Raw genomic sequence first — 27139 nt, 5'->3', positions numbered from 1 at the left:
CACTAAGTTCAAGAAGGGCAAGGGTAAGAAGAACTTCAAGAAGGACGGCAAAGATGTTGCCGCGCCCGGTAAGCCAGCTGCTGGGAAGAAGTCAAAGAATGGACCCAAGCCTGAGACTGAGTGCTTTTATTGCAAGGGGAAGGGTCACTGGAAGCGGAACTGCCCCAAATACTTAGCGGATAAGAAGGCCGGCAACACCAAAGGTATATTTGATATACATGTAATTGATGTGTACCTTACCAGTACTCGTAGTAACTCCTGGATATTTGATATCGGTGCCGTTGCTCATATTTGTAACTCACAGCAGGAGCTGCGGAATAAGCGGAGACTGGCGAAGGACGAGGTGACGATGCGCGTCGGGAATGGTTCCAGAGTCGATGTGATCGCCGTCGGCATGCTACCTCTACATTTACCTACGGGATTAGTTTTGAACCTTAATAATTGTTATTTGGTGCCAAGTTTGAGCATGAACATTGTATCTGGATCTCGTTTAATATAAGATGGCTACTCATTTAAATCCGAGAATAATGGTTGTTCTATTTATATGAGAGATATGTTTTATGGTCATGCTCCGATGGTCAATGGTTTATTCTTAATGAATCTCGAACGTAGTGTTACACATATTCATAGCGTGAATACCAAAAGATGTAAAGTTGATAACGATAGTCCCACATACTTGTGGCACTGCCGCCTTGGTCACATTGGTGTCAAGCGCATGAAGAAGCTCCATGCTGATGGACTTTTGGAGTCTCTCGATTATGAATCATTTGACACATGCGAACCATGCCTCATGGGAAAAATGACCAAGACTTCATTCTCCAGAACAATGGAGCGAGCAACCAACTTGTTGGAAATCATACATACCGATGTGTGCGGTCCAATGAGTGTTGAGGCTCGTGGAGGATATCGTTATGTTCTCACTCTCACAGATGACTTGAGTAGATATGGGTATGTCTACTTGATGAAACACAAGTCTGAGACCTTTGAAAAGTTCAAGGAATTTCAGAATGAAGTAGAGAATCAACGTGACCGAAAGATAAAATTCTTACGATCGGATCGTGGAGGAGAATATTTAAGTCACAAATTTGGTACACACTTAAGAAAATGTGGAATCGTTTCACAACTCATGCCGCCTGGAACACCTCAGCGTAATGGTGTGTCCGAACGTCATAATCGCACTCTATTGGATATGGTGCGGTCTATGATGTCTCTTACCGATTTACCGCTATCATTTTGGGGATACGCTCTAGAGACAGCTACATTCACTTTAAATAGGGCACCATCTAAATCCGTTGAGACGACACCGTATGAATTATGGTTTGGGAAGAAACCTAAGTTGTCGTTTCTAAAAGTTTGGGGATGCGATGCTTATGTCAAGAAACTTCAACCTGAAAAGCTCAAACCCAAGTCGGAAAAATGCATCTTCATAGGATACCCTAAAGAAACCATTGGGTATACCTTCTACTTAAGATCCGAGGGCAAGATCTTTGTTGCCAAGAACGGATCCTTTCTGGAAAAAGAGTTTCTCTCGAAAGAAGTAAGTGGGAGGAAAGTAGAGCTAGATGAAGTACTACCTCTTGAACGGGAAAGTAGTGCAGCTCAAGAAAATGTTCCCGTGTTGCCTACACCAACTGAAGAGGAAAGTAATGATGATGATCAAGGTACTTCGGATCAAGTTGCTACTGAACTTCGTAGGTCCACAAGGACACGTTCCGCACCAGAGTGGTACGGCAACCCTGTCCTGGAAATCATGTTGTTAGACAATGGTGAACCTTCGAACTATGAAGAAGCGATGGCGGGCCCAGATTCCAACAAATGGCTAGAAGCCATGAAATCCGAGATGAAATCCATGTATGAAAACAAAGTATGGACTTTGACTGACTTGCCCGATGATCGGCGAGCGATAGAAAACAAATGGATCTTTAAGAAGACGACGGACGCGGATGGTAATATCACCATCTATAAAGCTCGACTTGTCGCTAAAGGTTATCGGCAAGTTCAAGGGATTGACTACGATGAGACTTTCTCTCCCGCAGCGAAGCTTAAGTCCGTCCGAATCATGTTAGCAATTGCCGCATACTATGATTATGATATATGGCAGATGGACGTCAAAACGGCATTCCTTAACGGTTATCTTAAGGAAGAACTGTATATGATGCAGCCGGAGGGTTTTGTCGATCCCAAGAATGCTAGCAAAGTATGCAAGCTCCAGCGATCCATTTATGGGCTGGTGCAAGCATCTCGGAGTTGGAACATTCGCTTTGATGAGATGATCAAAGCGTTTGGGTTTATGCAGACTTATGGAGAAGCCTGTGTTTACAAGAAAGTGAGTGGGAGCTCTGTAGCATTTCTCATATTATATGTAGATGACATACTCTTGATGGGAAATGATATAGAATTCTTGGAGAGCATTAAGGCCTACTTGAATAAGTGTTTTTCAATGAAGGACCTTGGAGAAGCTGCTTATATATTGGGCATCAAGATCTATAGAGATAGATCGAGACGCCTCATAGGTCTTTCACAAAGCACATACCTTGATAAGATTTTGAAGAAGTTCAAAATGGATCAATCCAAGAAGGGGTTCTTGCCTGTACTGCAAGGTGTGAGATTGAGCTCGGCTCAATGCCCGACCACGGCAAAAGATAAAGAAGAGATGAGCGTAATCCCCTATGCCTCAGCCATAGGATCTATTATGTATGCCATGTTGTGTACCAGACCTGATGTAAACCTTGCCGTAAGTTTGGTAGGTAGGTACCAAAGTAATCCCGGCAAGGAACACTGGACAGCGGTCAAGAATATCCTGAAGTACCTGAAAAGGACAAAGGACATGTTTCTCGTTTATGGAGGTGACGAAGAGCTCGTCGTAAAGGGTTACGTCGACGCTAGCTTCGACACAGATCTGGATGACTCTAAGTCACAAACCGGATACGTGTATATGTTGAATGGTGGAGCAGTAAGCTGGTGCAGCTGCAAGCAGAGCGTCGTGGCGGGATCTACATGTGAAGCAGAGTACATGGCAGCCTCGGAGGCAGCGCATGAAGCAATTTGGGTGAAGGAGTTCATCACCGACCTAGGAGTTATACCCAATGCGTCGGGGCCGATCAAACTCTTTTGTGACAACACTGGAGCCATTTCCCTTGCCAAGGAGCCTAGGTTTCACAAGAAGACCAGGCACATCAAGCATCGTTTCAACTCCATCCGTGAAAATGTTCAAGATGGAGACATAGATATTTGCAAAGTACATACGGATCTGAATGTCGCAGATCCGTTGACTAAACCTCTCTCGCGAGCAAAACATGATCAAAACCAGAACTCTATGGGTGTTCGATTCATCACAATGTAACTAGATTATTGACTCTATTGCAAGTGGGAGACTGTTGGAAATATGCCCTAGAGGCAATAATAAAAGGGTTATTATTATATTTCCTTGTTCATGATAATTGTCTTTTATTCATGCTATAACTGTATTATCCGGAAATCGTAATACACGTGTGAATACATAGACCATAACATGTCCCTAGTGAGCCTCTAGTTGACTAGCTCGTTGGTCAACAGATAGTCATGGTTTCCTGACTATGGACATTAGATGTCATTGACAATGGGATCACGTCATTAGGAGAATGACGTGATCGACAAGACCCAATCCTAAGCATAGCACAAGATCGTGTAGTTCGTTTTGCTAGAGCTTTTTCCAATGTCAAGTATCTCTTCCTTAGACCATGAGATCGTGTAACTCCCGGATACCGTAGGAATTCTTTGGGTGTACCAAACGTCACAATGTAAATGGGTGACTATAAAGGTGCACTACAGGTATCTCCGAAAGTGTTTGTTGGGTTGACACGGATCGAGACTGGGATTTGTCACTCCGTATGACGGAGAGGTATCTCTGGGCCCACTCGGTAATGCATCATCATAATGAGCTCAAGGTGACCAAGTGTTTGGTCACGGGATCATGCATTACGGTACGAGTAAAGTGACTTGCCGGTAACGAGACTGAACGAGGTATTGGGATACCGACGATCGAGTCTCGGTCATGTAACGTACCGATTGACAAAGGGAATAGTATACGGGGTTGCTTGAATCCTCGACATCGTGGTTCATCCGATGACATCATCGAGGAGCATGTGGGAGCCAACATGGGTATCCAGATCCCGCTGTTGGTTATTGCCCGAGAGCCGTCTCGGTCATGTCTGCGTGTCTCCCGAACCCGTAGGGTCTTCACACTTAAGGTTCGGTGACGCTAGGGTTGTTAGGAAGACTTGTATGTGACTACCAAATGTTGTTCGGAGTCCCGGATGAGATCCCGGACGTCATGAGGAGTTCCGGAAGGGTCCGGGGGTAAAGATTTATATATGGGAAGTTGTCAAACGGACACCGGAAAGTTTCGGGGTCATGCCGGTATTGTACCGGGACCACCGAAGGGGTTCCGGGGGTCCACCGGGAGGGGCCACCCCTCCCGAGGGGCCACATGGGCTGCGTGGGGATAGCAGCCAGCCCCTGGTGGGCTGGGCGCGCCCCCCCTTGGGCGCATGCGCCTAGGGCTGGGGGGAAACCCTAAGGGGGGCGCACCCCCCTTGCTTGGGGGGCAAGCCACCCCTCCGTGGCCGACGCCCCCCTCTAGATCTCATCTAGAGGGGCCGGCCCCCCTTGCCCCTTCCCCTATAAATAGAGGGGTGAAGGGAGGGCAGCCGCACCCAAGCCAAGGCGCAGCCCTCCCCTCCCCAACACCTCTCCTCCTCCGTAGTGTGCTCGGCGAAGCCATGTCGGAGTACTGCTTCTCCACCATCATCACGCCGTTGTGCTGCCGGTGGAGCTGTCTTCCTCAACCTCTCCTTCCTCCTTGCTGGATCAAGACGGATGAGACGTCGCCCATACCGTACGTGTGTTGAACGCGGAGGTGCTGTCCGTTCAGCACTTGGTCATCGGTGATCTGAATCACGTCGAGTACGACTCCATCATCACCGCTCCCTCGAACGCTTCCGTACGCGATCTACAAGTGGTATGTAGATGCAAACTCACTCCCTTGACTCGTTGCTTAGATGAACTCATATATGGATCTTGGTGAAACCGTAGGAAAAAATTTAATTTTCTGCAACGTTCCCCAACAGAGGGGCGGCCAAGGCAGGGCCGCGCACCCCCTCCCCCTCTAGTCCGAATTGGACAAGGAGGGGGGGGGGCCTTTCCTTCCCTCCTCTCTCCTCCTCCCCCCTTCTCCTACTCCTACTATAGGAAAGGAGGAGTCCTACTCCCGGTGGGAGTAGGACTCCCCCCTTAGCGCGCCCTCCTCCTGGCCAGCCACCTTCCCTCTAGCTCCTTTATATACGGGGGCAGGGGGCAACCCAAGAGACACAAGTTGATCATTGATCTTTAGCCGTGTGCGGTGCCCCCCTCCACCATAATCCACCTCGGTCATATCATAGCATTGCTTAGGCGAAGCCCTGCATCGGTAACTTCATCAACACCGTCATCACACCGTCGTGCTGACGGAACTCTCCCTCGAAGCTCTACTGGATCGTGAGTTCGTGGGATGTCACCGAGCTGAACATGTGCAGATCGTGGAGGTGTCGTACGTTCAGTACTTGGATCGGTCGACCGTGAAGACGTACGACTACATCAACCGCGTTGTCATAACGCTTCTGCTTACGATTTACGAGGGTACGTGGACAACACTCTCCCCTCTCATTGCTATGCATCACCATGATCTTGCGTGTGCGTAGGAATTTTTTTGAAATTACTACGTTCCCCAAAACCTTCGAGGCGCGTCGGGTGGTCGTGGTGGGTGTCCCCGAGCTCCATCCGCTACCTCCTCCTAGAGTCGCGTGAGCGCACACACCGTGTCCAGATCAAGGGGTCGTTGCACCATAACGACCGCCCTGATGTCCTTCCTTAGGCCCTCGACAAAATGTGTGAGAAAGTAGTAAGGATGAATTGTTTCAGAGTATGAATTCAAATGATTGATGATAGACTCGAATCTCTCAATATAATCTGCCACAGTGGTGGTTTGGCGAACAACATAGAACTGGCAAATGAGAGTTTGATGACGATCACGGCCGAATCACGTGCAGAGCAACACTGTGAATGAGTCCCAATCGAACTAACCTAGACGGCGCTGGATGGACTGCAGCCATATTGCTGCTAGCCCGGAGAAATTCAGAGATGCCATAGGAACCCAAAATGAAGGCACAATTCCAAACATGGAAAAATACTGCTCACAGAGGGTTTTCCATAGGTTAGGATTCTCGCCCGAGAACTGTGGGAAGGAAATGGAGGGGTACGCTTGGCCAAGACCAATGAGCATCTGGCTGGCATGCGAGAATGGGGACAGCAAAACTGGAGAGATGGGAATCATGGTCGTACCATTAGCCGGGAGCGGCGGCGGCGGCGTAAGGGACGCCGCCGATGGCCCCCGTTTGATCTGGAATTCGCCGTGGCCATCAGGCCGTTGGGGATGAATCACCGCGTCAGCACCCTTCGGCACCGGATCCGCGTCAGGTCGGGCTAGTGGAGGCGCTTGCGCACGTTGCAGTGCGGTGACCGCGTCGCCCAGATCCGCGACTTGGCGCTCGAGATCGGGACGCCAGGAGAGCAGATCGTCAATCTTCGTCGCCGTAGATAGTTGGGCCTTGGTCAGGCCGTCGATGGCGGCCTCGATCTTAGTTTCAAAACGGGTGAAGAAGGCGGAGACGCTCAGATCCATGGCTTCGCGCGCGTGCCGCAAGCCTCTTGTCTCGATGAGATTTGCCAGAGCGGAACGGAGATGGGTGGTGGTTGGTCTCCGATACCAGATGTTAGCTACAGAGTAGGAAGATCGATCTATTGTTGCTCTCTGAGGTACTAGCTAGTACAAGATCGATTACAGGAGCGTGACTCTCGAATGGGAAGAAGAACAGAGGAAGAACTAGGGTTCATGGAAGGGGAAAGTAGGTAGCCACCGGTTCGTCCTTGATCCACTGGATGTCTATGGCCTCGTGCGCCCCTCCTAGAACTAGCCGTGCGGGCGGGTTCAGTTGACCCACTCCGGCCCATGGGTGCGTTGGCTGGGCCGCTTGACTTGTGTGGGCCGCTGGGCAGCTGTTGTGTTGGTGTGGTGGCTGTCCAGTGGGTCCTGCTCGTCAGGGGCACTAACACCTGAGGCACCAAATGGTGATGGGATTATACCCCGTGGATTCCAATGTGTCAAGGAAATTGCACCCGTGCTTTTTGTACTCGGGAAGTTCTCTCACTCGCAACCAAACATAGAATCAGTGTCGCCACCAGCATTGTAAGTTCAGAAGACTGGAACAGTAGGCAACTTTGACTTTTAGTTCCACAACACGACCAAGTCAAGGCCAAAAATTCTGCTTAAAAGTATCAGAAATGAAGATCGGATCCCAATCAACCAGTCTGTGCATTAGTATTTTATTGGCATTGGATCTCTGTACTTTCTTAGTTTCCTTGCATGAAATTGGGGGTTGTATACATTCTGAATTGAAAGACTAAAACAGTTGTTACTGTCTGTTTACTTATTTCTTCATTGCTAACCACTATGCAATTGAGCGTTTAGTTCCTTATCAATTCAATCTGACTTCACGCAGGTTTCAACTTTCAAGACTGACGTGGGAGATTTGGTCCAACATTGTTTTCCAGGCTTGCATTTGTGGTTTTCTGGAAAAAACGATCAAGCTGCAACAGCATTGTTACTGCAGAATTCAGCAGGGTAAATTTCCGTTCCGTTTTGAAAATCGACCAGTCACATTGATACAAGTTTTTTGTTTCTTTTGCGGGTCATTGATACAAGCTTTTTGGTATATCTAATCATTATTGGAACGCAATAGGTTCTGGCATGCATGGTTGTTAGGTGCATGAGGGTGCGCTGTCAAAATCTTTTGTATCTGAAAGGAACCTATGGCTATGAGCAAATGGTGGAAGTATTTGTGTATGGCTATTATAACCCAGAGAGCACGAGTGTGGCGTTTTAGCGCTCCAGCGACAGCGAGCTCGCTATCTCGATCCTTCGTGCCGTCTTGGAATCTGAGCGAAAAACCTTTTTCTTTCGAATACGCAACCGAATACAATAGTCCTTGGCCCTTCTACGCTGGTCACTGGAGATCAGCATGGATCGAGTCGTGTGTGCCTTGGCCCATCTACGGAGGAGAAACGCAGGTCTTGACGTAGCGGCATCTGCACTCGCGGCATCTACGGCGAGAGGACCTTCACGATTCACACAAGTTAACGTGCTACTCAGATTATATGTTGGCAGTGGACTTCATGCCGCAACATATATGCGTATTTAGAGACACACTCTGACTCAAACAAGGACAAGCTCCAGGCTGACAGTATGCTCTAACGCATGCTTCAATCACCGACGCGTGCAGAGCTAGCCGTGCACTGGCGTCCATACAATTGGCCATGCACTGGAGCTTTCACACGCGGATGTGTTAACGCCAACCACCCCACCCGTCTAGCTGCGCACATATTTAATGCAGTACACCCCCCACAACGCTGTAGATGAAACAAGCTCCATTGCAAACCACATCGAAGGTTTCCCGATCTCTCCCGGCGACGCCGCAGGCAGGCTCTGGCGCACAGCAAGGTAAGATCTCGATGACATCTCTTGCCACGCTCTCACTACCTCCCCACACTTTGCCTAACCCCACGGCACATGTCGACGGACAGGCTTTGAATCAAATCAATGGGCGGAGAAGTTCATCAAGAACGGGGCAACCAGCAAGACACATGCTTTGAATCAACTCCGGTCATCATGAACAGAAAGAGAATGCAGCACGGAGAACCAGCAATCCAGACGGGATCATCAAGCAGGTCCGGCACATCTCAGGGTGGACACGGTCCGGGCCGGTCCGGTCCCGGTCCGAGCCGTCGTTTGGACCGGCCGCCGGTGGTCCGGACCGGACCGGACTGAGCATCACGACGGTCCTGATTTCTGGGACCGGACCGGCAGCGGCCAAGCCCGGGCCGGACCGAGCGGACCGGCCAACGACCACCGGCGGCGACTTGCACGGGTGCAGCGGCGAGGTGTGCGACGTGCGCTGGTGCTGTGACAAGGTGGGCTTCATGCGAGAGCGCCGGCGGCAAGGTGGGCGAGGTGTGCGCTGGGCGGCGCGCCTGTTACCCACGAACCTGCAGATATTTGTTCATTAGCAGTTTTCCCTTTTGCATGCAAGTAATGTAGAACGAGTATGCGGCCAAGATTTTCTGTTTATGGGCCTTGCCGTGATTAGAGGATCAAACCTGACGTCGAGTTCTTCCTCAAATGGCGCCATGAGTTTCGGATCAAATCGTGATTCCGTCGTATTTTTTGTTTCCATCTCGACTGCATAAAAAAGGAAACTGCAACGTGGGGTGATGGCCCATGATTATAGGAACTGGGCGCTATTACATCTACTCTTTGCCTTTCAAAAATACTTGCCTGATTAGTTGGATGCGAAAATCACGGTTGAGCTTTTCTCCCACGATCAAAAAATCACGACCGATCGATTGTTGCTCCCAGATGGTGGCTTGCGTTACGTTCGTGCTGTGCTGAAACGGCTGCCATGGTTGCTCTTCCAAGAAAACTGTATTTTCTGACGAAACTGAAGAAAACTGTATTGTCTGACGAAACTGAATTCTAACAGCTTACTGCTACATCTGACGAAACTGTATTTTGTGAAACTTCGACAGCAGTTGTAAACTGGCATGATCGACGGCGGCCAGACGTAGAGGAGGCAGTCTACTACGGGCAGGTGAAGACGGCGACGGTCGACGACGGCGGAAAGGTGCAGCGCTCCCTACACTGCTCCTCCACTACTCCTTTCGCGCAGGTCGCCGCTGGGATTGTCGGTCTGCTCGGTCGGCTCGGTCAAAAACAGGACCGGACCGAAGATTTCTCGGGCCTGATTCTTGAGCTCGGACCGACCAAGTATTTTACCGGGCCAGGACCGTTCGGTCCGGTCCTTCGCGGGCCGCGAGCCGGGCCAAAAGCCCGCTCGCCACGTCCAGCCTGAAGCACATCACACACATCTTTTTTTTTATATGGTAATACGTGTCTCATTCATATCATAAAGAACAAAGTACAAGTCACGTAAAGACCGACATGACAAAACTGAAAAGATAGCAGAACATCTTTGAGCTTGACACCAACGCACGTCACCTGCCTCCGGCACCATCACAGTAGCCACCGAAGAAAAGAATGACAAATCACCTTCTCACCCGAGCTCGACGCGGCTCCATCGGTGATATGCAGCTTTGCGGACCTCCAAGGTGGCTCACCAAAAGTTAAGCCCTTACCGTTGAACGAATCAGACCGGGGCAACACCCCGGACACGCCATCCAACTCCAGATCTAGCATCCCACCACGACTAAAATGCCGAAGGAGGAAACCATATCTGCCATCCACGAACCACGAGCCAGCACATGCTCCGTCTTCCAGATGTCGTCGATGTAGACCACAATCTGCATCTGCTCTTGGACTACCTCCCAAGCTCCGCGCCGACGCTGGAGCAAACGCCGTCGCAACGGCGGAGCTCGAGGACACAGGTCCACCACGAGGATGCCATCGCCGCCACACCATCCTTGCTTGAACAGACTGGTTTCCAAATCCATCCCCAACAATAGGACCGATGGCCTCGTTAGGAAAGGATCCGAAAAATCTTTATTCAGCGTTATCATCGTCACCGCCGAAGCAAAGACGACGAACAACCTAAAAACCTAGACTACGAAAGAGTAAAAACGATCCACACACGTGGATCCGGCGACCCCCCTCGCCACCAACGACCGAGGTCGCCGGCGGAGGGAAGCCGCCGGAGAGCGGCGTTGGAAGACCGGCCTCCCCTGGCGGCGGCTAGGGTTCCAGCCGCCAGGGACGAGAGGAAAACTCAGCGTTGGCGTTTAGATCCAACACATCACACACATCTAGAAATCCAAATTGGGCCCACGTGGTAAAAACAGTACGGTATTGCATGCCTGGTGCTTAAGTCATACACGTACCGCACGGAACGAGCCCTACATAGGCAGCGCGGCCACAATATTCCTTTATATATGACGATGTATGCTTCCCTTTGTCATTCCCCGATTATTAATGCGCACATCATCTTGACGCAGCCTGCGGCCAGATATCTGCGCGCATGAGCAATGCTACACTTACGTAAAGGTGCTACTTAAGTTTACGCATAGCCAACGTGGAACAATAGCATTGGTGTTTAGGGGAGTGAGGGGCCCACCCCCTAAAAATCGGGGGTGTTTAGATTAGTTTGGAAAGTTTCGTAACCTTACGTATAGTCTTTCGTAGGTTTAGCATTTTCGCTACGCGCAGATGCCGCTGCTAGTCCTGGCCATGGGCCGCCCGGCCCGGACAGCCCGGCCCGACCTGGCCCGACGCTGCTCCCGGGCCGGGCCTGGGCCTAGGTTTTGAGCCCGAAGACTAGGTCGGGCCGGGCCTAGGCCCGCTGTTTATGCCATTTACTGAAGAGGCCCGGCCCGAGGCCCGACGTGTTTTTTGCTGTGATGGGTCGGGCTCGGGCCTGAAAACTAGGCCCGACGGCCGGGCCGGGCCGGGCTCGGGCCTGAGTTTTCTACCTCGGGCTTGGTCAGGCCCGGCCCGAAGCCCGGCCCGGCCCAAAGGATGGCCAGGTCTAGCCACTGCGTCCAGAACGTCCACACTCATCTACGGAGGTGCCTTCTAACTTGCTCATTCCTGTCGCCGCCGCCGCCCCTCTCCCCCGTCTCTGCCCACGAGGTGCCTACCGACGCGGACGGCGATGACGACGACGACGAGGTGACGTTCTCGTGCGGTGTAGCTCTGACGTGCGACGGCAAGGTGCAGATCTCTCGATAGGTGGTAACATGGAGAAGATGGGAGGTGCTCCCGGCCAGATCTGAGGGCGCCCGTGACATCTGTTGCATATCTCGCATGAGGAGTCGGTGGAGAATTGATGGCATCGCCGCCGGCTGCAGCAATCCACCATTATCTGCAGCTGCCATCTCTCGGTGAGGTAGTCATTATCCAGATTCAGGTTGTACTGTTGCTAATTAGGCATGGTTCTTTTCTAATCTTCAATTCCCATATCAGTTAGACGTAGTTGATTTCTATCTATGGATCCTTTGCCTTTTGTACTAGCAAATAAAACCAATTGATTGATTGTTTTCATGGATCACAGGTTTCTAGTAATTCTCTATGTTTTTTCTCTGCGTAAAGTAAAATATACTGAACTCAATTGATTGATTGTGGAACTCAATTTTTTTGTGGAGGACAGAGTTCTCCTGATTTCTCTGTTGCAATTTTTCCAAGACTGACAGAAAGGAAACTATACTGATTCTCCATGCAAGTAGTGATTTCTTTTTTGTTTATGCTTCTTTGGTTCATTAAGTTCATTGGAGTGTGGCACATGTGCTTATCCATTCATGAACCTTGATCTTTCATGTGCCCAGATTTTGAAACAGTTCTTTGTGTGAAATTAAGCATTCTTTTTTGCGAGAATTGTTGATGAAAATAATGTACCCTAAAAAATTAAATGGAAAAAATGCACACTAAAAATCAACATTTGATTATTTCTTGTCACAAGAGATCATTGGGTTATTTGTTCAATGATTTATGTTATAATGAACCAAAACTTTTTGGCCAATCTGATGTAGTTCTCAACGGAAAGGATTTTTTTTTTTGTTAATTTGGCTAAAGACTGCTTCAGGTACATGTCCGGTTCGACTACTTCTGGCCAAAACCTAAATATTGTTAATTGTGCTGGTAGTTGTGTTTAATCGATTCAGACTTGTCTGGATTGTGCATATAATGGGGGTGAGGGATTTTGAATGTAGTGGGAATAGAGCATGGTAAAGATTTGTGCTGAACAAATGTAAGTTTGAGAGACAACCAATCAGTATTAGCAAATTCTTATTAGTAGTTTAACTTGTGGATAAACTTATGTTGACCTGTGGAAAGAACCACTTCACCAATGGAGAAGTGAAGACATGGCCGTCGGTTGCAGCGATCCACCACTACCTGCAGCTCTCGTCTCTCGGCGAGGTGGTCTTCGTTCAAATCCAGGCTGTACTGTTGCTAATTTGGCCTGGTTCTTTTCCAATCTTGAATCCCCATATCAGTTATATGTTGTTGGTTTCTATTCATGAGTTCTTTTGCCTTTTGTACTATCAAATAGAACAATTGATTGATGGTTTTCATTTTTTTGCATGGTAATACGTGTCTCATTTATATCATAAAGATTAAAGTACAAGTCACGTAATGACCGACATGACAAAACTGTAAAGATAGCAGAACATCTCTGAGCTTGACACCAACGCCCTTCACCTGTCTCGGGCACCACGACAGCAACCACCGAAGAAAAGAATGATGGATCACCTCCTCACTCGAGCTTGACGCGGCTCCATCGCTGATATGCAGCTTTGCAGACCTCCAAGGTGGCTCATCAAAAGTGAAGCCCTTACCGTTGATCGAATCAGGCCGATGCAACACCCCGGACATGCCATCGAACTACAGATCTGGCACCCCACCGCGACTAAGACGTCGCAGAAGGAAACCATACCTGCCATCCATGAACCACGAACCCAGCACATGTTCTGTCTTCCAGATGTCGTCGATGCAGACCACAATCTGCATCCGCTCCTGGACTACCTCCCAAGCTCTGCGCTGACGCTGGAGCAAAAGCCGTCGCAACGGCAGAGCCCGAGGACACAGGTCCACCAAGAGGATGCCGCCGCCGCCACACCATCCTTGCTTGAACAGACTGGTTTTCAAATCCATCCCCAACCATAGGACCGATGGCCTTGTCAACGAAGGATCCGAAGAATCTTTATTCAGGCTGTAATCGTCGCCGCCGAAACAAAGACAATGAAATAGCCTAAAAATCTAGACTACGAGGGAGTAAAAATGATCCACACACGTGGATCCGGCGACCCCCTCACCACCGACGACCGAGGTCGCCGGTGGAGAGGAGCCGCTGGAGGACGGTGCTGGAAGATTGGGCTCTCCTGGCGGCGGCTAGGGTTCCAGCCGCCAGGATAGGAGGAAAACATTGATGGTTTTCATGGATCAAAGGTTTCTTGTAGTTTTCTTGTATATTTTTCTGTGTGAATTAAACATACTGAACTTGAATTGTTCTTTTTGTGGAGGAATGTAATACAGAGTTGCAGAATCCATATTTGCATGTTTCATACTTGTATCCAGAAATCTGAATGGTATTATGTGGCTGTGAATTAAATCCTCATACTGGTTTTGAATTTAACTTCTTTGTTCAGAATGATGTGCATAACGGTTGATATGTTCATACTAGTTTCATGCTTGCAATGTGTCTACTACGGATTGTGCACGAGTGCATTTAACCTCTATTATTGTGGCCATGAGATCTGACACTTGAATCTTTGTATCTTGTTTTTGAATTTAACTTTTTGGTTCAGTATTCTGGACGAAGCTATCTCCATGGTTCTTGCCTGATTTTTTCTTGTAAATCCTCCTCCCTAGAAAGATATTATAACCAATCATTTTTTCTTTCAAAATCATGATCTGTTCATCTAAAGTGCAAACTATCTATGCATAAGATTATCTAGTGACAATCATTTTTGAAACTGGACTTCTTCCTGTGCAAGTCATGTGTCTTTGTGCAAAATAATTTTTGTAATGGCCAAATAAGTTGTGCATGAGAAATGTCGAACTCTGCTAATTTTGTTTATTCTGCTAGTTTGTGCTGTCCAAATGCCACTGGCAATTTTAATTGCAGCCTTAATAAACAACATCTCAACGCATCTGGTAATTTTTGTGGCACGGCACATTTCTTGGTCATGGTTGTTGATCTGTAGCTATTAAATACTTTCTCCGTTCCTAAATGTAAGTCATTGTAGAGATTTCACTATGGACTACATACGGAACAAAATGAATGAATCTACATCCAAAATGCATCTATATACATTCGTATGTGGTTTATAGTAAAATCTCTACAAAGACTTATATTTAGGAACGGAGGGAGTAATATGTCAGGGATATGAGCCACCTTTCCAGAGTTCTGGGCGGTGATGTGGGTCCATGCACTTTGCTAATTGGGTTAAATACATCCATATACAGCCTGCCAATATAGCAGAAGTCTGGATAATGAGGAGGCTGGATGGTAGGGATACCGAGCTCCCTGTCGCCCGAGCTCCAAAACTATTTTTTGACAGAGCACCATCTTTACACATTACTACTGCACAGTAGTAATTTGTACCACTAAATGCCAAACCCCACACAGTAACTCGCATAAAGGCATGCAATGCCTGTGCTTCCCCTCTCTGCCTCTCCTTCACCCCTCCACCACTGTTTCTGCTTGCTAATGTTGGAGAAGATGGTTAGGGTTATTGGTGTCTTGGTGGCATCCATTTCGGCTGCCTTTTTTTTTGTTCATCCACTTGGCATTGTGACTCCACAGCTGCTCTACAGAATCGAGAGCCTGCCTGCACCATTGTCTTCATTATGGGTGACATCTATTTCCGAAGGCAAAGCTCTCTCTAAGTGCTGCTTCTGCTCACTCCAGTGCGCAGGGTGTCTCGGGAGAAGATAAACGCGCTACACAGAAATCAAGACACGAAGCACGGTGATGATCAGGGATCACGATCACGATGAGATGAAATACAGGAGCTAGGCAGCTTGGCTCAGATTCTACTGTTAGCCAAGGTTCCATTCAGTCACTCCCATGTACTTTGTTTACTTCAATCCTACTTCGGACAAACCCCAGGCAAGCTGTTTTTTAATACTCACAAACTGTCGGATCACCAGCAGTGACAGATCTATTTATATTTTGTTGATAATAGCCTGTTGCTGCAAGTGTTTGGTTGTTTTCTATTCCGTCTGTAAACTAATACTCCCTCCGTTCGGAATTACTTGTCACAAAAATGAATAAAAATGGATATATCTACAACTAAAATACATCTAGATACATTCATTTCTTGAACGAGTAATTTCGAACGGAGGGAGTATAATACATTTTAGGCCACTACTTCAGTGACCTAAAACATCTTATATTTGTTTACAGACGTAGTAGTATTTTGCTGGCATTGGCTCTACATACTTTCTCAGTTCCCTTACAAGAATTTGGGGTTTGTCTACCTTCTGAACCAAAAGACAAATAGTTACTCTATTTAGCTTAGAAATTCGCGGGAAGTTCCATCAACCATTTTACTGTAGGCTTGCATTAGGATTCAGTGGGGTAAACAATATTGTTACTTTAGAATTCAGTGGGGCAAACTTCCATTCCGTTTAGAAAACCGACCAGTTTAATTTCAGTTTTGCTCACATCACCTTGATGCAAGCTCATAACTGGAGCTCAGGTTTGCATTGGTAAAACATGTAAGTTGCAGATCTAGCATGCAAGGCTGTTAGGTGCATGAGGGTCAGAGGGTGCACTGTCAAAAAAAAATTATATCTGACAGAGACCGTTGAGCAAACGTTAGTGACATCTTTTACACAGTACTGTTGCACAGTAACACCCCCCCTCCCCTCAAAAAAAGAAAAGAAAAAGGACACTGATAAGTTCTGAATGTTCGAGATTTGGCCAAGGCAAAACGAACGTTTTTGTGGCGACCATGGCAAGTTTAGTTGGCAAGCATGGCACAATTTGCCCTCGGTTTATTTTTTTGCCAGATAATTGCCGTGCTTGTAAACAAAAATTGCCATCCTCATGTCAACTAAAATTGCCATAAAAACGTCGCGTTTGCCATAGTCAAAATATGAACATTCTGGATTTATCATTTCCAAAAAAGATACAGTAACTAACGTATAACAATGCTTATGGTTGTCCCCTCTTTGCCTCTCCTCTGACCCTCCAGGCCTCTACCAGACCACCACTGTTTCTTAGGGGTCTGGGTGTTGGTTGGTGGCATCCATTTCTAAAAACAAAGCTAAGGCTGTGTTTGGTTGAGCTTTTTCAGCCAACTTCTAGCTTTTCAAAGCTAGAAGCTAACCAAAGGGTGAAAACTAGAAGCAGAAGTTGTAAAAGCTACCAGATTTTCGTAGTGTAATTTCGAAGCGGGCGTTACCCCAACTTCGGACTGGTATTTTTAGCTGTCCCCTGCTAGTTGGCATGTATTTACCCACCGTTGCCACTCCGAAGTGGAAAACGGTTCGGGCTGGTCAAGGGCAGCCCACGAGAGGACGCCTCTTCGAGACCAGCTCCTCTGCTCGATCCCCATCGACACCAGCGGCAGCTAGGGTTCCTAGCCGCCGCCAGCGCCGCCGCCGCCCCTCCGCCGCCGCTTGCCAAGCTGTCGGCGCCGCCTCCGCCTCCGCCTCCCCGCCTCGACCTCCTCCCTCCTCCGCTGCTCTTCTTCTGCCTCCCCGCCTCTCCAAGTCGCGCGGGAACCAGCAAGGCCACCGCCCTCCACCGCCGCGCGCGCTGCCGCCGGCGACGCCTCCGGCATCCCCACCGCGACCTCTTCCCTCCAGTCTTGAAGGTAGCTGCTCCCTTTCCCCCACTCCCCATTCCCCTCCCGTCTCCTGTACGCGTGCTGTTGCAGCGATTGAGATTGTGGCGATTGAAGTAGCTGCTCCCTATATCAAAAGTATTTCTGTTAGTGATGAAATGGATGATTGTGGCGATTTTTTGCTAGTATTGCTGCAGTTGAACATTGTTGTATGTTCCTGTACATTGGATGATTGTGTACTGTTTAGTTCATTGTATGATAGTATTGCTGCACAATTCCTTCCTAGAACATATATATTGATCTATTGCTATGTAATTATTTTGCTTGATTGAAAAATGACTGAAAAAGCGGTGTGGGATGATGCACATCTGAAGAAACTCATAGATATATTCAGAGAAGAGGTTGAAAATGGGAATAGGCCCATAAGTTATTTAAATAAGAAGGGTTGGAAGAATGTTTGAGAGAAATGGGAAGCAAGAACGGGAAAGAAGTATCCCAATGATAAATTCAAGAACAAATGGGATGCAATAAAAAGTGACTATACTTTATTCATGGAGTTGAAAAATGAAGCAACCAGGCTTGGATGGGATGATGCAAACAGAACTGTTGTTTGCTCTCAAGAATGGTGGGATGAACATGTTGCGGTACGTGTAGCATTACCTAATTTGGAGAAACCCGATGCTTCTTGTGCTGGAGATATATCATCTGAAGAATCAAGTGATGATAATGCGGTTCTTTTGGAGAAACCCGATGCTAGTGATGAAATGAAGTTGGCATCTTTGAAGAAACCAAAAACAACCAAGAAGCGCAAGCAACCTTCAATCAAAAATGAGGAGAAGGAAGAGAAGAGTCCTTTCCTACGATTGTACAAGCAGACATGCGAGAAGATAGAAAGTGGAGTGGAGAAGATAACCTCTAGTGTTGAAGCATCATCAGCTCCTCATGCAACCAACCTTGTCCCTACAATTTCGGAGGTCATGAAGTTGGTGAAAGATTGTGGTGCCAAAGAAAAAACTGCTCTCATGCACACAACCCTCACTCTTATAGTGAAGCCTGAGTTTAGGGAAATCTTCAATGTTCTTGAAACAAAAGAAGGAAGGTTTGATTTTCTGGAGAGGGAGCATGAGAAGGAGATATTGAAGCACGTGTTGTGAACCATATTTTCCCATGTTGTAGAAGTACATTTCCTTCCATTGTAGAACCCTATTTGCTTAAGTTGTGAACCTTATTTTTTTATGTTGTGAACCTTATTTGCTTATATCGATCATATTTGCTTGTGTTGTGAACTATATATGTTCTGAGAATATTTGCTTGTCTTCGTCGTCACCGTCCACCTCAAGGGAAATACGAGTTGTTCAACTTTTCACATTCGTCCCTTCGCAATGTTGTTGAGCGTGCTTTTGGGGTGCTTAAGCAGAAATGGCGCATATTGAAAGGGGTCCCAAGTTTCTCACCTCGGACGCAAAAGCATATCATCATTGCTTGCATGGCATTGCACAACTTCATTCGTGATAGCAAGTTGAGTGACAATTTTTTTGATAAATGTGATGCCGATGATGAGTATGTACCTCCAGTGCTACGACGCGAAGTAGCACAAACACAAGCAGATCCTGTTGAAGGGGAGGAGAACGAAGATACCATGGATACTATTCGTAGTAGGATAGCCGATGCTTGTCTTGCGATAGCAACCTAGGTTGCTATCTTGATGGAGGTCATCATGTGAACCATATATATATATATATATTCTATGGTGCATGCCTTTTGTAATATTATTATGGGATCAGTATCTATTTATATGTAATATGCAACATGAAAGTACAATGGTTGAATTCGTACGTGGTCGTTCTATTGCCTAGCAATGTACATATCACTTATTTAAGATCAAATTGCACATAGAAATATTGCCTCATTACCCAGGGTCAGTACAGACAATTCACAGTGAAATCTACAGTTTCACAGTTGTTTCAACCAAACGGCTTCCAGCTTTTCAACAGCTGAAAGTTCACAACAGCTTTTTCACAGCTCACAGCTCACAACAGCTTTTACAGAATCTGCATCTCAACCAAACACAGCCTAAGTCCAACCGTTGCTTCTGTGCTCTACAGTGTGCAGATGCTCGGGAGAAGATAAACGCACAACGCAAGAATGAAGATAGAAAGCACGGTGATTGTTGATCATGATTAGATGAAATACAGGAGATTCTCAAAAAAAAAGATGAAATACAGGTCATTCCCACGTACTATCTCCGTCATGGTTTATTGGTCCTCTTCGTATTTAGTGTCAAATTTTGACCATAGATTTAACTAAAAAATATTAATGCATATCACCAAAAATTATATCATTGAAAACTATGTTCAAAATATGAATCCAACAATATAATTTTTAGTGAAATGCATTAACATTTTGCTAGTTAACTCTATGATCAAAATTTGACGAAAATACGAAGGGGACTATTAAACCAGGACATGTAGTAGTAGCACTTTGTTTACTTGAGTCCAACTTTGGACGAACCCCAAGCAAAGCCATTTTTTACTCAAACCCTTGGATCACAGCAGATGACAGATTAATTTACATTTAATTTGTGTTTATAGCCTTTTAGGTGGCTTCCAAGAATGTAGTGGCTGGTGAATCGGTGATCAAAAGAGGAGAAGGAGGGCCAGAACTGGGAGGTAGCGCTGCGGGCGATGCGGCTGTGAGCGATGTCTGATCGCTCGGATTCAATCTCCGATGTTTCCTAGTTTCCAATGATAGCTACAACATCCTCACCACCCCTAGTGTTCTGTACGCCTGTTTGCTGTTCTGTTTGTGCACAACCTTTGCTGGGCATGGTGAGACCACTTGTGTCCTGTTTGAGTCATGTATTCCCTGATGTATGTCAAGTACAATCATGTTAGATCAAAATCTGTCTATTTTATGCTGGAATGTGCGCGGACTCAACTGTCCAGATTGTCGAGCTACCGTTCATGAAACCATTGCTGCTTCTTCCTGTCAACTTGTGTGCTTCCAAGAAACAAAGCTCCAGTCCATCGACCCCTTCATTGCTGCTTATCTTGGTGGACAGCGGAACTTTGCTCAAAGACCCGCGGATGGTATGAGGGGAGGTATTTTACTCCTCTGGGACGACAACGCTGTCTCGGTTGCTAATGTCCAGACTGGTGTTTACTTCCTTTCCGCAATTGTTAGCATCAAAGGCTGCGGCGCTGAAACAACTTTCAAATTGACCACTGTTTATGGCCATACTAGAAGCATTCACAAGGATGCTTTTTTCCTGGAGCTAAATTCCAAGAAGCCTCCCCTGGCACCAAATGGCTTGTCAATGGTGATTTTAACCAAATTTATCGAGCCAGAGATAAGAACCGCTCCAACATTGACCGTAGTCGCCTTGTGCATTTCTGCAACACCTTGAACAACTGTGAGCTTAAGGAGATTCATATGCAAAACCGGAAGTTCACATGGAGCAACGAGCAACAGAATTCGACAATGAGCAAACTTGATAGTTTCTTCTGCAATGAGGATCGGGATCTGGAATTTGGCTCCCACATCCTCCATGCCCTCTCCTCGTCGCTCTCGGACTACTGCCCCCTCCTGCTGGCTAGTCACCCTGGACCAAGAAAATGCAAATCCTTCTGCTTTGAATTTTTTTGGATTAAGATGTCGGGTTTCCAGAAAGTTGTAGGTGATGCTTGGGCTGAGAATTCACCTCATGTTGAACATTTCCAGAGGCTATTCCACGAACTAGAAAGAACAAGCCAGAAGCTCCGCGCTTGGAGCAAGACTGTTTGCAAACAACAAGGTTCAACTTCACAAACATCAAGGAAGGAGATCTCCGTAAAAGGCTGAAAAGAAGGATCATTGGATTGGCGGTGCTCGAGAAGACTAGAAAACGCCAAAAACCCCGAATCACAAACCTCAAGGAAGGAGATGCCAACACCCGCTATTTCCACCTGCACGTCAATCACTGTCGGCGGAAAAAACTTCATTCACCGTCTCAAGCACAACATTGGCTGGGTCACCGCGCATGATGAAAAGGAACGTATTGCCCACAACCACTTCAAGAACTTTGCCAAAAAAGGCCCCCCACGTTTGATTGATATAAACTCGGCAATCCTCCCTAACCCCACATGTGACTTACATGAGCTCGATGATGAATTCACCAAAGAGGAAGCAAAGACGGCGGTTTTTGCAATGTCGGGCGATAAGGCGTCGGGCCTAGATGGTTTCATAGGGGCTTTCTTCAAGGCATGTTGGGACACCATCAAAGAGGATATCATGATGGCCATCAACCACTTCTCTGGCTTACATGCCACTCACTTCTACTGGTTGAATTCTGCGGATATTGCCCTTATCCCTAAGAAGGATGGCGCCGAAGACATTGCTGACTTCCGCCCCATCAGTCTCATCCATGGCATTGCTAAGTTCATTGCGAAGATGATGTCCAACCGGCTAGCCCCCCACATGAATGATCTTGTTTCACAAGCCCAAAGTGCATTCATTAAAAAAAGATGTATCCACGACAACTTCACTTATGTGCGCAACCTCGCAAGACGCTTCCAACGTAACAAGATGCCGGCCCTTCTCTTTAAACTCGACATCAAAAAAGCCTTTGACTCTGTGCGATGGGATTTCCTTCTAGACTTGCCCAATCATCATGGATTCCCACCTTGGTTCAGAGGCTGGGTTTCCACCCTGCTGTTAGCGGCCTCCTCGCATGTCCTACTTAATGGCGTACCTGGCAACCCCTTCAAGCTTGGCCGCGGTCTGCGGCAAGGAGATCCCCTTTCCCCGTTGTTGTTCGTGTTGGCCATTGATCCACTCCACCACATCCTCGAGAAGGCTGCCACACAGGGGCATCTCCACCGTATTGGGTGATAGACTTTGGCCATCCGGGCCTCATTATATGCGGATGACGCTACTGTTTTTCTATCTCCAATCAAGGAGGATGTCAAATATTTTGCCGATACCCTTGCTCAATTTGGCGAGATCTCTAGTTTGATCACAAACTGTGCCAAAAGCTTGGTTGCCCCCATTCGGTGTGATAACTTGGACTTGACGGACATTCTCCACTCCTTCCCGGCGCGACAGTCCACCTTCCCGATGAAGTATCTTGGTTTACCTTTGTTGGTCAAGCGTCTGAAAAGAATTCATTTTCAACCTCTCGAGGACAAGATCGTGACTCAGCTTACTCCGTGGGTAGGGAAGCACATTGCTGCTCCGGGGCGGATGGTGCTAGTCAAGTCGGTTATCACGGCAATCGCTATCTACTACACGACAACCCTAAATCTCCCGGTTGAAGTTATGGAGAAGATTGACGCTCTCCAGAGGGCCTTTCTTTGGGCTAGATGTGACAAGGTCATGGGTGGAAAATGTAAGATAAACTCGGAGCAGGTGTGTAGATCAAAGCTGCTTGGTGGGTGAGGTGTGCTTCACCTCGCAAAGTTTGCCTCTACTCTCCGGTTGCGGTGGCTGTGGTTTGAATGGCAAGTCTCGGCCAAGCTTTGGGTGGGTTTGGGAACCTCATGTGATAAGAACGACTGGAACATCTTCGCTGCGGCAACCAAGGTCATGGTGGGCAATGGCCTTCGGGCATCCTTCTGGGAATCGACCTGGCTTGATGGTTTGAGGCCGAAGGATGTGGCCCCAAAACTTGATATTTCCAGAAAGAAGATGTGTTCGGTTCAAAAGGCCTTGCATAATGGTTATTGGATCTCCCAGCTGGACATTTCTTCGGGTATCTCTATTGACCACATCTCCCAGTTTGTTGTCCTTTGGGAAAGGCTTTCCCACATTCAGCTAAACCACGGTATGGAGGATTCGATCTCGTGGAAGTTCTCCAAAGACGGCAAGTACTCCGCGGCCACGGCCTACAGTGGCCAATTCCTTGGTTTGATGGACACGGACATGAACCAAATTTTCTGGAAGAACTGGGCTCCTCCCAAGTGCAAGTTCTTTGCTTGGTTGGTCATCAACAACATGATTTGGACAGCTGATAGGCTACAACGCCGTGGGTGGCCAAATTGTCACTTATGCCCGTTGTGCAAGCAAGTTCAGGAATCGGCGGCACACCTCCTTTTCCAGTGCAGGTTCACCGCCAGGGTGTGGGGCATGCTTAAAAGTTGGTTGGGGCTGCATGACATTCAACTTGCGGATTGGGCGCCTTTCGAGTCTGTTAAGGCTTGGTGGAGACACAACGCCACGCATATGACCCAATCGCATCGCCCCCTGGTTTCGTTGATGTTGCTTGTCTCTTGGGAGATTTGGAAGGAGCGAAACGCGCGGGTTTTCGGTAATACAACGGTCCCGGTAGGAGTGTTAGTCGCCAAGATTAAAGATGAATGCTCGCTTTGGATCCTTACGGGCGCAAAGTATTTGTGAAATATTATGCCGCGAGAGTAGTGGCCTGTAATCGGGCCCTTGGCCATCAACTCTCAACTCTTCTCTTATTCGATGAAAATGGCAAATCTTTTGCCTAGTTTTTTTAAAAAAAAAGTGGATTTCTAAGAGATTCTTCATCGATTTAGTGTCTGGTGATATAGTCACGGCTCATAACCTAATGTCTTCAGTTGTAAACCCCCTATGAATGAGCTCACTGCGTACGCGTGTGCTGCAGTGAAATTATAAGCTTCAGCGTGGGTAACAACTTGGTGAATGCATGGGTACAAATAACTTAAAGTATGATTGATGCACGGGCAGTGTCGCAATCAACACTGAAAGTTCAGACTTGAACAGTACACAACTTTTGACTTTCAGTCCCACAACGCAACCAAGTCAAGACCAATAATTCCGCTTAAGAAATATCACAAAGCAAATCTGGATCCCAATCAAGTTGAATCAACCAGTCTGTTTCATTCCTTCCTTCGGGTCCAAGCGAGCGACTTTGGAGGAGATTCGAGGGAAAGGAGAAAGAGACGGAGGCGGCTGGCTGCACAAGGCAATCAAAGAATACGGCAGGCAGAGCGAGCGAGACGCCGAGACCCTCAGATCACGGATCGGACGGTGCCGTGGCGTCCGGGGAGGGATCAGGGGCGGGCTGGAGGGCCCGGATCTTGATGTGGTAGCGCGGCGGGCGCTCGGCGGCGGCGGTGTCGTCGTAGCCGTAGCCGAGGCGGGCGCCGCACTTGCGGCAGAGCAGGCGCGTGCGTCGCGAGAAGGGGAGGCAGGCGCGCACGTCCAGCCACCGGAACTCCTCTAGGTGGCCGAATCGCGCGTCGTCGATGGCGTCGAACACCACCTCCGCCGCGCCCACGCACCGCCGCCTCGCGCCGCCAGCCGTGTCCCGCGCCAGCGAGCTCAGCCTCAGGTCGTACCCGCACGCCCCGCAGCTGCATGCATGCACGGGCACCGGTCAGTCAACCAGAGAGAAAATTAAATCGCGGTCGCGGCGGCGGCGGCGGCGAGGGAGGGAGGGAGACCAACGGACCAGTAGGTGACGGTGGAGATGATGCTCGGGATGGGCGGCTTCTCCATGGCCGCGCCGATCGCCTGTGCTGGCTGTACGAGGTTGTTTGGTTGTCTGCGCGATGGAGTCGTGGATCTTGGAGACTGCGTACGCGTGTTGTATATAGAGAGGAGGAGGCGCCCACCGGAGCGGATCAGTCCAGGCGAGCGGAAGGGGTCGGGAACATGCTCATCCGGGGGCGGTGCTGCTGCTGGTCATGTCCGCCCACGTCGCAACCGTTAGCGCCTCTGTTGTTTTGGAGTTCCATGTTATTAAAATATTTGCTGGACGGTCCTCTGTGAGGACGGTTTTCTCTACGCCCCTTGTTTGATCCGAGGTTAGAGTGACTACTTTCTAGATTAATTTAAACTGTAGTACGACATCGTAAAATATATATCAATCCCTTTCTTTTCTTTTCTTTTCTTTTGCGAGAAAAACTTTCATTATATTCATCTTCAATCTTGACAGTACAACGAACACCAGAAATAATAAAAATTACATACGGATCCGTAGACCACCTAACGATGACTACAAGCACTGAAGCGAGTCGAAAGCGCGCCGCCATCATCCCCTTCCCTCGCCGGAGTCGGGCAAAACTTGTTGTATTTCGTCAGTCGGGAAGTCGTCGTGGTAAGGCCCTGTAGGACCAGCGCAGTAGAAAGCAATCGCCGCCGATGAAGAGTAGCGTATATCGGAAGAATCAAACCTGAAGACACACCAACATAGACGGACTACGACTAGATCCGAGCAAATCCACCATGGATAGATCCGTCGGAGACAAACCTTCACATGCCCACCGATAGACACGCCACCGGGACGGGGGCTAGACTGTGAGAACGTTATTCCATCTTCAGGGAGCCTACCATCCTCGTCTTCCCGAGCAGGACACAAAACCTAACAAAACTCGAAAGAAAATCTAAAAATAGAACCCTCCCACCGGCAAGGGCTAGGATCCACCACGCCGCCATGGCCCTAAGGCCACCGGCGACGGGGCGAACCGACGGCGGCGCGGACGGAAGGCATATGCGCTTTTCTTAACTTGCAAGCTAGGACTCAAGGGACTATATCAATCCATTTAAACCTTTATTAAACAGTCACTCATTTTTCCTTGTACGCAATCAACATTTGCTGAGCCAACTACAATGTTTCTATGTCTGCAGACGTGTTCGCAGACATGAGTCCTCCATATCCGACCTCCCAGACTTCATATATGGCGATTTAGAACTGCCGTTTAGCGCACACTCAGTTGTGTGTGGCATCGCTGGAGAACATGATGGCTGAGTTGGGGCTCCACGAAGAGGACCTCAATGATGTCGTCTTTGATGAGAAGGCGGCGCCACCGGACACGACCAGATGGACGGCTATGGCTAGGGGTACATATTGATAAACCCTATAGCCTATTCTGCTTTTTCAAGAACATGCGTGCAACGTGTGATCTGGCACATGCAGTCAAGTTTCGCTATCTGGAGGGTAAACTCTACACTTTGAAGTTATTCTTCCTTGGGGACTAGGAACGTGTGATGCAAGAGGGCCGTGGTATTTTAGAGGGAACACTGTTATCATCACCCCCTATGGGGGGATCACCAAGCCAACAAAGGTGAACCTTGATACTCTGGATATCTGAATACAGATCCACGATGTTCCAGACTTATATGCACATCTTGTGACACCTTTAGCAGCAAAGGTTGAAGAGGTTTTGTTCACAGAAAACATGACACGAGATTTTGCTGGGAACTTCTATCGGTTTTGGGTCAAGATTAATGTGCACAAGCCCTTGAAAAACGCTGTCCAAACGTCAGATTTCAACACTACAAAAAAAAAGACACATCCGTAACATTTTGGGCAGAACGAATATTTTTTCTGTCATACTTATGACACTTCTACGATGATAATTGTGACAAAACCCGGTATCATCATATATGTGATGGGCTCCTACTTCCATGACAAAAAATCATGATAGAAAATGGGCTTTTCGTCCTGGGCGGGCCGGAGACGCAGCTGCATGACATTCTTTGGGCCGTCCATGACGGAAAAACCGTGGTAGAAGCGAGGGCGAGGAAAATTTCAGCGAGTTCCCGGTTACGGTGGGTGGTCGGGGGCCGAGCGATGCGCGTTTCTCTCGTACACGTTCCCGCGTGTGTGCGAGGCGTTGGGCTCTAACTGAACCCGAGCGAGGCGTCGCCTAACTGAACCCGAGTGATTTCACTGCAGGCTATGCGTTACTGAACCCGAGCGATCGAGCGATTCCTTCGCTACTGCTGCTAACTGAAGCAGATCGATGCTGCCTCTGGATGAACAGTGAGCATTGCAGGGGGGTTTGGATGAACAGTG

At 48.1% G+C, this 27139-nt stretch overlaps 1 protein-coding gene and 1 long non-coding RNA gene across 3 annotated transcripts; one reads left to right on the top strand and one right to left on the bottom strand.

Annotated features, from left to right (window-relative positions):
* The first annotated feature begins 8482 nt into the window (after positions 1-8482).
* On the top strand, positions 8483-15637 carry LOC119302220. Of its 2 annotated transcripts, XR_005147418.1 has the most exons (3): positions 8483-8572; positions 8656-8799; positions 15489-15637. It is a non-coding gene; the product is annotated as an uncharacterized LOC119302220 (long non-coding RNA). The 2 variants fall into 2 exon arrangements; XR_005147412.1 differs by lacking the exon at positions 15489-15637 and having other exon boundaries at positions 8656-9362.
* An 8388-nt stretch (positions 15638-24025) lies between these two features.
* LOC119322260 (uncharacterized protein At4g08330, chloroplastic-like) lies at positions 24026-25032 on the bottom strand. Its single transcript, XM_037595753.1, has 2 exons — positions 24791-25032; positions 24026-24692 (listed from the first exon to the last, which is right to left on the bottom strand). Exons 1-2 carry the CDS (start codon positions 24835-24837, stop codon positions 24353-24355), a joined length of 387 nt encoding a protein of 128 aa, XP_037451650.1. The 5' UTR covers positions 24838-25032; the 3' UTR covers positions 24026-24352.
* Positions 25033-27139: the final 2107 nt, after the last annotated feature.

Source organism: Triticum dicoccoides, chromosome 1B (genome assembly GCF_002162155.2).
Source record: "Triticum dicoccoides isolate Atlit2015 ecotype Zavitan chromosome 1B, WEW_v2.0, whole genome shotgun sequence".
NCBI classification, from domain to species: Eukaryota; Viridiplantae; Streptophyta; class Magnoliopsida; order Poales; family Poaceae; genus Triticum; species Triticum dicoccoides.
The sequence above is the reverse complement of the archived record's forward strand: the minus strand, read 5'-3'. Positions and strand labels throughout refer to the sequence as shown.